This window comes from Sinohyriopsis cumingii, chromosome 7 (genome assembly GCF_028554795.1).
Source record: "Sinohyriopsis cumingii isolate HCF-2022 chromosome 7, ASM2855479v2, whole genome shotgun sequence".
In the NCBI taxonomy this organism is placed as follows: Eukaryota; Metazoa; Mollusca; class Bivalvia; order Unionida; family Unionidae; genus Sinohyriopsis; species Sinohyriopsis cumingii.
Genome location: NC_142967.1, coordinates 9,015,025 through 9,031,501, shown reverse-complemented (window position 1 = coordinate 9,031,501; position 16,477 = coordinate 9,015,025). Strand labels below are relative to the sequence as shown.

Sequence of the window (16,477 nt, the reverse complement as noted above, 5' to 3'; positions counted from 1 at the left end):
GGTCAAATCCATTTGGTCATTTTCGATGATATGTTAGGAGAAGACGAGGAGGAAATTAAACTGTGGTTCACGCGCAAAGGGCATCATCGTAATGCCAGTGTCGTTTACATCACCCAAAATTTGTTTCAACACAGTAAACCCCATAGCACCATCAGTCTCAATGCGTATTACGTGGTCTTGTTTAAAAGCCCTCGAGATCAATCGCAACTGCAAGTCTTAGCCAAACAGTTAGGAACACATTGGCTGACTCAGGCGTACGACGATGCCACTCAAACTCCACACGCTTAATTACTCGTCGATTTGAAACCTACGACTCCCGAGGATTTGCGATTTCGTACCCAATTGTTTCACCACTGGTACCAAGACGGAGGGCCTGTCCTGTACACGTCTCCGTCCTCGACTTAATTTCACTCCAAAAAAATCTATAAAAACCTTAGACACTTTTCGTCTGTCTCACACAGTTTTTGAACATGACGTCCCTTCAGTCGCATCTTCCCGTCAAACTGATTCGTGCCTTGTATGGCATCAGTCGAGAAAAAATTCCACAAATACGGGCTCGTGTCTTAGAAGCTAGCCTCAAAGAAGTCTTACGATGGTTCACGGTGACAGCACGTCAATTACTACAAGGGATCATTCAGATTCCTCATCAAACCATACGCTTTTTTGATCGAAACAAAGTCGCTTTGACCCAACTGGCCGAAACACGCATCGACACTCAACCCAAAAAAACAAATCATTTTGAAACCTGGAGGGAGCGGTACTCTACAAGGGGTCATCATTCGCTCTCTTTTAAGATGGGATCCTAATGCCCCCAAACTTCTCCCCAAGAAAAAAGTCAAACAAAGCTCCAAGAAGAAGAAAAAGAGCCACGGTGTCAAGACCAAGTCCCCGAGGAGACCCGTGTCTCCAAGAACTTCTCCAGTGGCGGGACCCTCCTCTTACCAGACACCACCCCTGAAAAAGAAAAGAAGCCCCCAGAAAAAGAAGCAGAGAAAAAGTCCCCAGAAAAAGAAAAGCCCACAAAAAACTACTCGCAAGAGAGGCACTTCGGCCAGGACGCAACCTTACACTCGCAATCCACGACCTGCAACGGCAGTGACCGCGTCTCCGGTAGCCTCAGGTTCATCCACTTCTCCATTGATGACACCAAGAACTGAAAAGTACTTGGAGATGTTGATCACACCAAGAACTTCTCCGTTGATGACTCCAAGAACTTCTCCAGTGGCAGGACCCTCCAATTTAGTGGCAGTGGCTGCTGCTCACAAAGTACCTGCTCCCAAAATCAAAGTCCAAGAGAGATCGGGCATGTTACAAAGTTTACTGGATTTGTCCAAGCAAGAACTGGCTCGATTTAGTCCGTTACGTACCCCTGCACGACGTGTTATGCCTGTCCTCAAGCTGATACGCCGTAAAGACAATCAGTGGCGACGCGTTCCAGTATAAAAAAGGTGTGTGACCAAGTAGGGGTATCAGTGTTTTGGTTCTCCTTAAGATGTCACCCTCCAGAAAACATCCCTCTTCTAAAACCCAAGGAAAGAAAAGGAAAGGACTGACTCCTCGTTTAGTCAAACATGGGGACATGTTATCTGTCCTGTCCAAAGCTTCTCCACCCCTACGAAAAAAACTCATTCAATCAGCCTCCAAAGAGGTCATCGATACCGTGTGCGAATGTTGTTTGAACGTCTTGAATCCCTTTGTCCAAACACCAGAAACAATGCTTAGGCAAACATCGTCACGTTCTTCGCCAAATGGTTCAAAAGAAAATTCCCCTTCGTCAAAAGAAGAAGATGTTGGTCCAACGTGGAGGAATTTTACCCCTCTTGTTAGGCCCATTACTGAAAGGAGTCTTGGGAACCATGTTGGGAGGACTGGTGGGAGCAAGATAAAAAGACCCTCGGAAGTCCCAAGATCTCAGAATCGACCCCTGACATCCCATGGAAGCACGAAAACTAGATTTAGTGCCTTACAAACGATAGATGGAATACCATCGGTGGCAAGAACAACGCACCCCACATTTACCTCCCAATCCCAATTTGAGTGAGATGTCCCAGTTACAACACGAATTGCAGTCCTTGATGGATCGCCAAGATTTGTCCGAAACAGAAAAATCGCAAAAGTACGGTCAACTCTTGCAACGACTGCAACTCTTTCACCAGAAAGCCTCAGACGAAACAGCTCTTCCCACTCTGAAAGATTTTAAGACCTTGATGAAAAGTCCAACACCATCACCAGTACCATCAACACTGTCAGTGACCAAGACAGAAAAAGGAGAAGAAGAAGAAGAAGGGTTTCAAACTCCTCCAGAAAAAGTACGCAAGTTAACAACACCACCTACCTCCAGAATTGGATGGATTAAAAAGATGATGACCACCCCTTCTTCATCACAAGAGAAAAAGAAAGTGAAGACAGAAGTGAAACAAGAACCGATATCCCCTGTTCAGACATCCTCCTCCTCGACACGTATCGCCGGTCGCACACGCAAAGCATTGCAATCAAATAAAGTACCCCAAGAGAAAAAGAGTAGCATCCTCCAAGAGTGGGTGTCTTATTAATAAACAAACAAAAAAAATGGAAAAAGTGTTAGCCAGCATTTACTGCGATCCCTCCCATCCTGCAGGTTACGGAGGAGTTCAAAAATTGTATCGTGCTGCCAAAACGAGACTGAAAAGTCTCCGTTTACCTCAAGTGCAACGATGGTTACAAGAACAAGCTACTTACACTTTACACAAACCCATTCGAGGCAAGTTTTCCAGAAGTCGCACCCGAGTGGAAGGCATCGATCATCAATGGCAAGCCGATTTAGCCGATGTCTCTCATTTGGCCAGCTACAATCGTGGCTACAAATATTTGTTTTGTGTCATCGACGTCTTTTCCAAATTTGCCTGGGTCGTGCCCTTGACTTCCAAATCGAGCAGTGAGTTAGTGCCAGAACTGCAACGAGTGTTGAAACGAAGCGCTCGTCACCCTCTTCGATGGCAAACGGATAAAGGTACCGAATTTCTAAACCAAGCTTTCCAAAAAGAATTAAAGAAACGTGACATTCATTTTTTTACCACCGAGAATCCCGAAACCAAAGCCAGCATCGTGGAACGTTTTCAACGCACTTTGAAAGAACGCATGTGGAAATATTTTAAGCATCACTACACTCTGAAGTACGTCGACATCTTACCGCACCTGGTGCAAGTATACAACCAATCTTACCATCGAAGCATTGGACGTGCCCAGCAAGAGGTGACTCCCGACAACGAAGTGCTGGTGTTTGAGCGCCTGTTTGGTACGTCCCCGACGAGGGCTGTCCCCAAGAAAGGTGGAGTGTTGGCCGTAGGAGATTGGGTGCGCATTGGCAAAACCAAACACACTTTCGACAAAGGTTACTTACCTAACTGGATCACCGAATTGTTTCGTGTCACTGGACGAGTGCATGGCCGTCATCCTGCCGTCTATAAATTGGAAGACATGAACGGAGAAGTGCTCAAAGGAACGTTTTATTTGCCCGAATTACAACGTGTCACCAAAAAAGAAGACGACGTGTACGACATCGAAAGCATTCTCGAACGCAGAACCCGTAAAGTAGGCAAACGACGTGTCAAAGAAGTCAAAGTACGTTGGAAAGTTTACCCACCCAGTTTTGATTCTTGAATTGACGCTTCGAAGTCATCGACTATAAAAAGAAGTGACCATCATACCCTTTCACACAGACACAGCTACTACTGCTACCACTCCTTCACCCAGTTCTTCTGTGCAAGATTTACAAAAACAACCCTTGTGGGTGTGGTGTGGAGAACGTGTGCCTAAAACGCAAATCGTCTTTTTCTGCCAAATCTTCGTGGTGTATTGTGTCATCGGGGCAGCCATTGCCAATTTGAGTTTGCAACAAGGAGACAAACAATTGTGGACCATTTTATTGAGCAGTTGCGTGGGTTACCTGCTTCCCAATCCCTCCCTGAAATTCTCCTCGAACGGGAACCTTGTGTCCAGTGCCAGTGCCAGTCACCACTCCATCAACAACAACAACAACAACAACCCCATTTTAGACGGAGACACTCCTCTGACGTCCAGTAACCCCTCGGACAGCCACAGAACTCTGGAATTATGAGTCACCAAAACCAATTTTACTTAACCTTACCCAGTGACAGTTCTATGGAGGTGTTTCCCAACAACACTTTGTGCTGTTGCACGGCCAAATTACCTCAGACCATCCAATTAGATCACGAAGCCCATTGGGAAGTGGCTTTGGTAGAAATGATTTACCCAACACAAATCAAAAACATCACTGAAACTCAAAACACTTTTGACGTCGAAATTCTGGACCAAACAGTGCAGCAAACCATGATGACCACTAATCAATATAAATCACTTCCGAAGGACACAGTACCCCGCAGCAATAGTGACACTTCTTGGAAGAAGAAGAAGTTATCATGATGAAGTCGAGATGGCCAGAACAAGAAGCCCATTTAGTCTCCTGTTTTGCCAAACACTTGGTCGAAAAAATTACGGAATTGATCAAGAAAGATTGCTATGGATGTCAAAACGATCATCCCAGTCAAATTCAACACGATAAATGCCTGATGCTGAGTCAAGAAGAAAAAAATGGACGAGTATCTGGACGAAGTTTGGAGTCTCATCTCGGACAAAGTCGTGTTGCATCAGGGGTATAAAGACTTGCGTGAACATTCTTGTCCACCATTAACCACTCAAAAGATCCATCGTATCGAAGCTCTCCTGAATCAGAGTGGGGAGACGAAGCGAAGAAACGGTTATTTGTCAGACATTTTCAAGCAAAAAGTCAGGATCGAATTGATCACTTATCATTACCTGTGAAGAAGAAAAAAGAAACAACCACACAAATCAATGGATACCTGGGAACTTTATTACCTTTTGAACCACAGTTCGTACACGGCTTCTTGGAATCCTGTCGCCTGTTCTAAAGATGAACTCCCTCATCGCAAACCTCAAGACCATCAAGCTTATGTGATCAATACGGACGACAGTCATCTCCCAGGAACCCACTGGGTAGCCGTCTACTTTCCTCAAGAAGGATGTGTGGAATATATCGATTCGTACGGATTGCCACCTTTGGAAGACGATATCATTGACTTTATGAGAAGAAATGCTCAGACCACACGATTCAATAATGTGAAATTACAAGGCACAGATTCCTTGGTGTGTGGACAATATTGTGTGCATTTTCTGCATCATCGCAGCCTGGGCTGTTCCTTAGAACATTTAGTGACTCATTTTGGTCCTCGTTCTTCTTCTAGAAACGATGTGAAAGTAGATAAATGGTTTTGTGACCATTATGCTTATCTTTTGTCTCAAGCTAGGAAACGTAGTGTCCATCAATGGCCTAATGACTTCCAACAGTGGAAATCACAATTTCATTCACAACGTTGTCAGCCCTATCCAAAATAATGTGTTACTTGAAAAAGATGTTTGTGATTTTAAAAAAAAATGTTTGTTATATTGTTGGATTATTGTTAAATATGTTATAGTTGTTTGTTAGTGTTAAGTGATTTTGAATTAAAAAAATGTTGTGTTTTGAAAAAAATGCCTTTGTGGTTTGTTTGGCTATGAATCTTGATTCATGCTCTTTGACTTTTTACTATCCCTCTCATGACACTCATTGAACGTTCCGACTCGAAAACCATATAGGGATGTTTTCCTTCACGTCCGCGCTTTGACTTTAAAAACCGGGGGTAGTCTCCAGTCAAACCATCCATTGTCGGCTCATCCTCCTACGAAGATGTGCTCAAGACTAGCTAAGCTAAACGAAGCCTACGTGAATTTGCATAGGGTCAGACACAGTCTGATACCGAAGCCAGAAGAGATAGAGAATGTGAGAATGTTAAAAGTCACTGAAGACCTCATAGAAGAGCTCTTCAGAGAAGAAATGAACAGGGAGAAAGAAGAATGGACAGAGAAGTACAGACTTCAGAAACAGCAGAGAGAGCAGCAACAGGAACAACAACAGCAGCAGCGACCTGAACCTGACAGAGGCTTTGTCGATTGTCGTATCGACACCAAAGAGTTCTTCTTCTCCTTCCGAAGCAGACCTATCGTCAGAAAGCCTATCGTCAGAGGACGTCGCATTCTTAGAATATAAAAGATCTCCCTAGCTTCAACTTCGCACACAAAAAACAGCCCTTTTCAGGGCTACCCCAATCTCTAGAAAAGAAATAACAATCGACTTGCCAATGTGTGTATGTAGAGTAGTGTGAATATAAACACTCACTCTTTTCTGGTGTGAGTGTATGTGTTTATGTGTGTTTGTGTGTTTATAAGCGCTAGCATAGGTTAGTGTGGATAGTAGATTATTGGGATTTGATTTTAATGCTTTGCGTGTGTGGATGGTAGAATTTGGGTTTGTTTATTGCTACTTCGCGTATGTGAATAGTAGATAATATGAGAAGAGAAAAGTAGGGGATGTTTGCCTTCACGTCCGCGCGTTGTTTGGTCATGATCTAGGTATTATAAGTTTCGGGTCTTAGGGGGATGTTTTCCTTCACGTCCGCACTTTTCGTATAAGAACCCACAGCGTTCGTCGTTCGCACCATTCTAAAAAGAATAAAAAAGAAGATGGCTTCGAACCACCTTGATAAAATGAAAAAATTGCAAGACGTCCTGGACAATTTGGGCATGATGGAGCAAATGTTAGTTAACCTAAACGAGGATCACTATTCTTATAGTCCCCATCGAGTGAAGATGGAGATTAACAATTTAAGAAAACTAAAGGAAATTATCAGTGATCTGTTGAAAGAAATAAAGGAGGAGAAGGAGGATGAAGAGGAAAGGATAAGGATGAGAGCATGGAACGAAAAACTTGAAAAGGAAGAAGAAAATGAGAAGAGGAAGAAAGAAGAGGAGGAGAAGCAGAAAGAAGAGAAAAAGAAGAAAAAGGAAGAAGAAAAGAATAGAAAAAGTGTAGGACAGAAAATAAGAAGCTGGTGGAGAAATAGACGAAATTAGAAGAAGAAGAAAACCAAAGGCCCTTTTCAGGGCCACTCATAGGTCTAGAAAAGATCTTGGCTTTCATTGCCTAGCCCCATTTTTTTATTTTTTTTGTTTAAAAATAAAAAATAGAGACCCCTCCCTGTTTCAATTTTCTCCTGTTCCATTTCCATAGACCCATCAGGTCGGGACTGTATTAAAATAGGGTCCCGATCCTGTTCCATTTCCCCTAGTCCCTAGACAGTCCCACGATTTATTCCCATGTTAAATTTCCCATTGTCCCTAGACAGTCCCACGATCTATTCCCCATGTTAAATTCCCATTGTCCCTAGGGTACAAATCTTTTTCTCTAATGTTAAATTTTACATAGTCCCCAGGGTACAACTCTCTAATTTAACATGGAAGTCCCCTAGTCCCTAGGGTATCCCTATTCACTACTCATATCGTATGTAGCTCCAAGGGCACATCTCAACAGAGACGACGCAAAGCAAAGCTTTATTCGTTGCATAAATAGCTTAGATTTAACCTAAAGATAAATGTCGAGTGGAAGAAAAAATATAGTATTAACTATGTTTTTCACGAGCACCTAGCTTTGTTCTCTTGAACATAGCATTTATTCGCAAATATGTTTTAATTGCCAATAGGTCCACCATATATACTGAAGAAATTCGAAAACTAGTTATTTCATTTTAACTTGGACAGAAAATAATCGATTCCCCGATAGCAGTGGACTCGTATGTGACAAAGATGTTAATAATGTAACCACAAAGGTAACACAAAAACTTACATTACTGACTGATTACTGGCTCATAAATTTCCGCGTTTTTTTCTCCAGACTAATGTTGAGAGACAAAATAAGAATCCTCAACACAATTTATCGTACAATATTAAGCTCTGTTCTTTCATCGTGCCTATGAAGGAACTATAGATGATTTTAACTGGCCACGGTGTAACATGCATATTGAACAATTTATCAAACTAATTATAAAACTTTCCTTTAGCTACTTCATATATGAATACCTAATGTTGCACTGGTTATTACCAGATAAAACATTTACAAAATAAATGATTGTTTCATAATCTTTTCCACTAGGTAAATTATTAATCCTTAACCAAAGAATAGTTAAATGTCTCCTTTAAAGAGCAACTCCCTCACCTTAACCCCGTAACAACAGTACCGTATCCTCTATTAAAATAGACTATTTGACCTCTTGCAACTCAGTAATTATTTACCAAGGGTACACATTCTGTGTTGTTGTTGTTGTTGTCGGGGCCCCTGTACACATTCTGTGTTGTTGTTGTTGTTGTCGGGGCCCTGTACACATTCTGTGTTGTTGTTGTTGTTGTCGGGGTCCCTGTACACATTCTGTGTTGTTGTTGTTGTTGTTGTCGGGGCCCCTGTACACATTCTGTGAAAGTTTACCTAGTGTGCCACTGTAATACCAACGTTGTTATTGTTGCTGTTGTTGTGGGGTTTAACGCCATTTTTCAGCACACGATAGGCTATGCATGGCGGCCAGTATTAATGGCGGAGGAAGAACCCTGGAAAACCCCGGGAAGAACCACCGATCCACGAGAAGCTACTGGCAAGCTTAACAAACGTCGGAGTCCATGCAATGAATAACTAGCGATGGTAGACGTACTGCTTTTGGTATGACTTTATGGTCTGAAACTAAGTAACAGAAAATTCAAAACCCAAAACCCCAAAACAAGTTTAGTAAAATCAACAAATTAATCTATCTCTCTAGAATACAAAGTGAAAATCGAAAAGGAATTCTCAGTATTGTGAATTAAATCACGCATAATAATAAACGTACTATCACAATTCCAAACGTATAGAGTAGTGGGAATGAATTGTTATGTTCAGTTTTTCAAATTATTATTCACTGGAATTACAAAGTCCTCAATGATATTCTTGGACTAAAACATTAATTTTTAATTATAGTGAATTGAAACAAAGACATCTTGGATTCTATGATTGTGATAATCAAAAGACTGTTAACACATCACCATATTCCATGCTATTGTCACATTAGCGCATTCGAGGCTACATGCGCATCAGCAAATTTAATGTGGTAATTTATTTGGAATATCACTGGAATTTACATTTTCACTTTGTATTGTAGGGAAATAAATTATCTTTTGAATTTTACAAAACTTGTTGATTTTCGCTTTTTTGGTTACTTAATATAAGACCATAGAATCGTAATACTTGATGGATCAAAATGGTATAATCCATAATGTCCTTGAGTGATTCCACAGCAATCCCAAAGCAGTGTTTTTAGTCCAAAAGCCAATGAACACTTTATAACTACAATGAATAATTAAAATAAATGATTCCTCTTAAATTATATATCACAAGAACAGTAAGTTCATTTAGACTGATATTTAAGATAGAAAATATTACGTTGTTGACAAAACTCTATCATGCTAGCTTGACCTATGTCACAATAGCATTATCGTTTTCTGGAAAATTTAAATCATCTTAATGGAAACATTAAACTAAAATGCAAACAATTTCGCATCCAGAACTTCTAAGGTCATAATCAAGGCTAGCTCTTGAACTCAAATTCAGCTAATTTCGTTATTTAAAAAATGACATTAGACGGTAGGTCCAAAATCCTACCCTCAATTATGGACAAAAGTCAAGCACATAAAAGAAATTAAACATACATAAAACTTTGCCAGTGTTGGGTAAATAAATTAGACTGCAATAATACGAACAAGATTATAAAGGATTTAATCAGAGAGATTGCACACAATCGTTATGTAAGAAGGATATACAATTCAGCATGCAGAGTTTGAATATAATAGAGGTAGGTTAGCATGGCATCAGTTTCTGGTGAGACTGGTGCAAAAAAAGGCTGCATTAGATGTTGCAAGAATAGCTACAAGTGTAGCTGATCCTTTGGCATTTGTTCCTTTGGCTTTTGAAGGTGATCGGTGCGATATTATTTCGGGTTTGTTGCAAATGTTGTCAAGGGGAAGTAGTTCTAAAACTAAGCTCAACGGGATGAAATAGTAACTTCTGTCTTCAGTATGTAAAACAATAGTATTGACATGATAAGGAAAGTGAACAGTGACAAAGAAATAAACCATACAGAGCTTATTTTAGTCATCAGCAAATACAATATAATAATAATAATAATAATAATAATAATAATAATAATAATAATAATAATAATAATAAAAAGAAGAAGAAGAAGAAGAAGAAGAAGATTGAAACATATAAACTTAATCAGGTAAACAACACCACTTGTTTTGGAGGAAGTGAATAAATTGATCAGACAAGATAACTACGTGTATTTATTTATCAGTGTTAAACCCAACTGTATACAGAGCTTAAAATTGCTGTAATTAATGGCATATTTCTCCTTGAATTTGAATGTAATAATATTTTCGGCACAGTTGGTATTGTGCTCTTTTGTATCAGTTTCTTCTCTGACTCCTAACCATACAAGATATACACATTGGTATGTTTTTGTTATTTGCAATTCAGCTTGCTTGTATTATTTGCTGAATCTCTACACCACTCTGTTAAATGGTTATGTTGGTTTGCTTTGTCCTCCATTATTTCTTTTTCACAAATATGACAACATATTTCTTGAGTTATAATGTTGTTCAACTTTCTCTGTGAAGACCATATATTTTATAATATTCCATCATTAGTCTTCAAACACTATAGATTTTACAACTTTTATTAATTATGATATTAATTAACTTATATTAATTAACAAATTTTATAAAATTCGCTTAGTTTTTCTTCATACACTAATTTTACGAGTCTACTCAAAGCATCGCACGAATGTCTCATTACGATCAGTAACTTTTGTAAAATATTTAGTTTTATCTCCTGTGTATTCTTTCGATATACAAACAGAAACCCAATATAGTCTGTTTGGATATTTTGATTGTCCAAGTTATTTAATTGTCCAGACAAGTTTGTGTCTGTGGTATAATTACACACTCAGAATCAGAATAAATTGCAAATATAGCTTTAAATTGATCACAAGTTTTTAAATGTTGCAACTCAGCATTCATGTATGTTACACGTTGTAAGATAATAAACCTACATATTGTTATTTAGTTTATCTACTCTCCAAAGTCTGAGTGCAGTATATCATAGTTTCCTTCGCAGTTTGAATTTCACCATATTTAGAGACCTGTATATGGTAAATTTCCATTCTTTTTCAGACTGTTAATAAATCCAATAATTACGTCCATTAGAGCCATCAGAGTACAAAATCATCAATTTTTTAAATCAAGATTTAAAATAGGGTTCATTGTCAAAGAAAAATTCATGCAAATCTTAATTGTTGCTGCCATAAATATGGATTCATTCTAAGATTTATGAATTAACCATCTATGTCTTTTTTATATTTATATTTAAAGTCTGTCTATTCACTGATCTCAGTTATAGTCTAGTCAACAACTAGTCCGAGTTTCCTCTAACCCTTGCTACCCCTTTTTTTTTATTTATTTGCACATTGATAACATTTACTGAAAGAAAAATAAGGCAAATCCATATTATGGTTGTAATTAAGAATGTTAATGAAATCATTTGTTAAACGCAAGTGCAAAAAAATCTAAATATTTGACTGTTTTCCAATAATCCTCACCCTTAAATTGCTATTTTTCCGCTGATTCCAAAAATACCTGCATTTTCTTTAATCAAACGCTTTTACCGGTTCATAGTTATAATGAATAACAGGACCGTAAGATTAAAATCATATGACTACAGAATCGGTCACATGACAAAGACATGTCAGACGGTCACAATATTTTCCTCACACTTTATTAATTCACTTAGTTGATGTTTCCTTGCCCCCTAATCTATAAAGTACAAGAAAATATGTTAAGACAGTCCATTGTTATATTTCTTTTTATGTGTGTTTCTAGTGACACACAAATAATCATAATTGACGATACCGGCGGCCTTGGAAGACGATTTGATGGTATCGGTGGTTTAAGCGGAGGAGGGGTAAGTGTGTAGGGAAGGAAAAATAACAGTCAGCGAAGTGAGGGACGTATTAAAACATGATGGCTTGATTGTGAAACCATTGCGTAATCAAAGTCTGTTGTGATATTTATTTTTAAATTTACAGTTAGCAAACAATGACAACGATGAGCAAAAGGGTACCTTTAATCATGTTCGCGATATTATTTTTTTCTCCATTCGGAACAAGAAATGGGATCAAGCAGACAGTAAAGGGTATGTAATAAAAAAAAAACAACTAATTAAGTGACTTAAAAGGTACATCCAACTGACTTTTATCATTCGGTCCCATACTTTTGTCGTCGATAAAGCCACAGAGGCTCGTTACTAAAAAAATTTGGATTATCCGTCCTTGAATCAAGGGATGGGGGTTCTAACTGATGCTCCAAATTTTTTTTGTAACGAGCCACCCCTATCCCTTGATTCAAGGACGGATACTCCAAATTTTCTTTGTAATGAGCCCCTGTGGATAAAGCAGCTCCGTCAGAAGAAGAAAAAAATCAGAGAAATACGATGTGACTGAAGAGTGTCAGTATGACATAAACAAGTCTAGTAATGACAGACTGGTTCTTAGACATTTTAGCATTTTAACCAGCAAAGTGTAGTTTTTAAATATGTAGGTTCTTTAATCCAAGATTATGAAGGCAGCACATTTTGCTGATTTTTGTTTGTTGTCCAAGGTCAGCAATAAAATTTCACGGTTTGCTTGAATATGTTATTGCTGATAACACAGCAGATTTTGAACAGCCCCCTCAAATTGATTATGGACCAGTTTGTGTTTATCTTGATGCATTTGTCCAAATCTTGTGAGAACAAAATTGTAGCGTAATGTTCCTACCATAACATGATATCACACAGAAAACATGATCTTTTACTCAACAGACCCACAACACAGTCATGTTTCAAAAAACATGATTTTTAGTAATCTCAGAAAAAATATCCACAGAGAGTGATAGATATTAATTATTGTACAACCACCTCATCTCTCTCTCTCTCTCTCTGTGCTCAAAGAAATTTCTTTTTTGACACACGCCCAGGGCTAGTGATTTAAATAAACTCACAAGCCCAGACTGAAATTCCACAAGCCCAGACTCCAATTTCCATGTACCCAATATTTCCCCTTTTTTAATATTGTCACACAACGTTGCAATAGTTACCATTCGAATATAAATTTAATAGGGTTCAAAGGGGTTTGAAGGTGATGCAAGGTGTCATTAGTGTACATCACTACAGTTACATGGGACTGGATGATCCTGATGTTTAAATGTCTCTGCTCTGAGTGAATCCAGATCAAAACTAAGTTGATATATGTCATATTGTTTGCAGTATATGCAAAGAATTAATAGCCACCCACCTCTTTATTTTTTGTTTGTTTGCTGGCATGCTTCACATAGTAAAACTCTGTCAACCAAGAGTTCTGGAATTTATTTGTGTTGGGCTTTGGTGTAAGCAAATTGCTTCCTAAATCGGCTTTAAATGTGAATTATACTTGAACACTATTCCAACAACTGAAATGCTCAAGCATTGTAGTCTATATAAGCAGCGAAATCCATTTTTAAAGAAATGTTGCAACTATTTACAAACTTGTCAAAGATATAATACATATGGCTTAAACATTCTCATTCGGGGTAATGATACATAATAACTTTTTTTCATGTACATTCATCTAGCATTGCTTTGATTTTACCTATAATAGGGTGTTCTACTTCCTGATCATACCTAAGCAAATTAGCACAGTTGACTCACCCACTGCAGCCTTCAAAAACAAATCTCACTAGTTAATGTTAGCCAGTTAAGTAATATGTGAAATGGTGGTTTATACCCGACATCTTTGCCTTTGATTGTCGCTATTTAAACTGACCAAGGGATAGTTTTACATCAGCTTCATGCATCCATTTATACATGATACATGTAATGGGCATATAATGAAAGTGGTGGTAATTTGTTTTGGGGGTTGGGTGGTCTTTCTATTTTTGAAGATTACTGAGAATTGTGTTTCCTCAAAACATGACCATGTCAATGGGTTTGGGAGTACAAAATCGTATTTTGAGCATGACACACCATGCTTCAAAATTTGATTACAATCAGATCTCAAATTCACATAGAACAGTGTTGATTTAATGGCAGGTATGTGAACATCTTGCAAATACATTTACACATTTCATCAGCATGATTAAAAGATTGCTTAGGCAAATTAGAATATTTTCTACAAGCCCGACAGACACCTCACTCTCACTTACAATACAGGATGGGCCTGATATAAAATTGGGACTATCAGATTTTTTTTAAGCACACACACACTCACACACACACACACACACACACATATATATATATATATATATATATATATATATATATATATATATATATATATATATATATATATATATATATAATTACCATGTAGTCTATGTAGACAGTTTGCATAGAGCCTATGCAAAAATTATTCTATGGTCAGATTATACTTTATACAAAGAGGTAGTTAATAGGTGAGGTGTTTTTACATAGGCAACAAATGTTTCATAGACTTAATTTGGCTGAGAATAGCTTGGGTGAAGACATATTAAATATTTTTGAAGGCTGCTGTGGGAAATGCATTGAGCTAATTTGCACAGGAAAAATGAAACAACCCAATTTGTTTGAAGTTATTGGTAAATCAAAGAGATTCAGGTTGAAGAAAAAAGTCGACCCTGGTAATGTGGGAGCCATATATTTATGGATAACATCACTTACGGATGTATGTGGAGATTATATATTTATACTCTAATGAAACCCCAGTGTGTATGCAGATACCATAAATATATAGCTCAGCATAATGACATCTATAGATGTTAAATCTTGGTCAGTCCTTTATTGTTTGCTAATTTCATATGAGCGTGATAATGAGCTATAGGCCAGTAGATACCAGCTTTGCATCACTGTAACAGTACATCAGTGAGACAAACATTACAATAGGATTATTTGACAGAGAATGCTGATTTAAACAATATGGTTGCAGTTCATTAGTTGGATCTTGATTCTGTCTCAGTGGGTTAAAAGCCCGTCTGAGTCATACCGAAGAATTACAAAAATGGTACTAACAGCTGCCTCGCTTGACGCTCAGCATTAAGAGGTTAGTGTTAGGACTGGTCGGCCTGGTGTCAGGATAATGTGACTGGATGGGACATCATGCTACGTGTCTGCGGCATGATGCCCCAGTGCTAGACATCAAATTAACTGCCACACTGCAGACATCGTAGCGATATGACTGAAAAATTGTTAAAGCTGCGTTAAAAATCCTAATCACACACACACATTCTGTCTCAGTGATGGTTGAAGCTGATTGTCACATGTGTGACAGGAAGTCTTTATTAGACTGCAGCTCGTTAGGACTTTGTGTTCATAACAATGGGCTGAATTTACCGAATTTGAGAATTGAATTTCTACATGAGTATACCATGTTCTTGACAGATATTTATACGGAAGTGGTCTGACACAGCCTTCCCCTTCCCAAAGAAATGAAAGTTCCATAAGATCAAACTTAAATTAGTGGGAAAGTTTGTTTATGAATGAGTCTATCATGTACAGAGCCTATTCTTATAATGGGAATACATTGTACCAAAAAGTCACATCTTCAGCAAGTTTCAGAAGAGACCAACCATTCAATTTTTGGGGGTGTGAGGATGGTCATCTTTGCTTGCCAAGGTTCCGATATGATAACCCTATCTACACCTTGGCTTATTGAGCAGATATTTCTGTGCTTCAGGTCTATGAATTTCATTTGATGCGGTGGCAAGCCACCACATCCAATCGAAATTAAGTTGTTCAGATTTGAGTACTGTTCCTACATGATTGAGGCAAGGGGAGCACACAACTTGAATGAACTGATAAATAAGCAATTTTCCACTGCTAGTCTGTGTTTGTACAAATGCCTTTCATTTAAATACACATGTAATGGCTTCCCTCTGGTATGTAGTCAATCTTTCAATGTTAAACTTGCAAAGTATCCTTCTGAAGTCAGTTGCCTTCATCATTTTTGGCCGATGTACCATGCACTGCTGTTTGGTTAGTTGGCATTACATACAAAGGGAGGCAACTCATGAAATACAATAGACATCGCTAGGACAAAGCACTAAAATATCTGTTTGATCCGCCAAGGTGTAGATAGGGTTATCATATTGGAGCCTTGGCTAACAAAGATGGAGGGGGATAGTTTCTCTGTATTCCTTGATTGCCAGGCCAGAAAAAAATTTGTAACTCTTTTTGTGCTATAAGTTTGCTTTTGTGGTACCGAAAACTCTGTTTCTTTTTCCAATCAGATTGTAAAGGAAGTTGACAAAAGAGAGACATATTATAACATACACATTAGAAAGTAAAACTTTGATTATCCAGCTTAGACCTAGAAATAATCCATTGAGAATATATGATATTATTCAAAAATGTAGTTATGCTGATACACACCTTGAACAGTTATATTTGATGAAAAATTATACCTTTTATTATATACTTAAGTGTGAAATGTACAGACTTATTGGTGAAATAATTTTCATT

General features: G+C 38.2%; 1 protein-coding gene across 2 annotated transcripts in view; it reads left to right on the top strand.

Annotated features, from left to right (window-relative positions):
- Nucleotides 1-11,694: 11,694 nt before the first annotated feature.
- LOC149794715 (galactocerebrosidase-like) overlaps nucleotides 11,695-16,477 on the top strand; it is a 97,413-nt gene continuing 92,630 nt past the window's right edge. For both annotated transcript variants that reach the window (XM_089964335.1, XM_089964334.1), the window contains exon 1: nucleotides 11,695-11,929. In XM_089964335.1, the coding sequence (XP_089820461.1) occupies nucleotides 11,762-11,929 (168 nt within the window). In that variant the 5' untranslated portion in view covers nucleotides 11,695-11,761. The remainder of the gene's footprint in view (nucleotides 11,930-16,477) is intronic.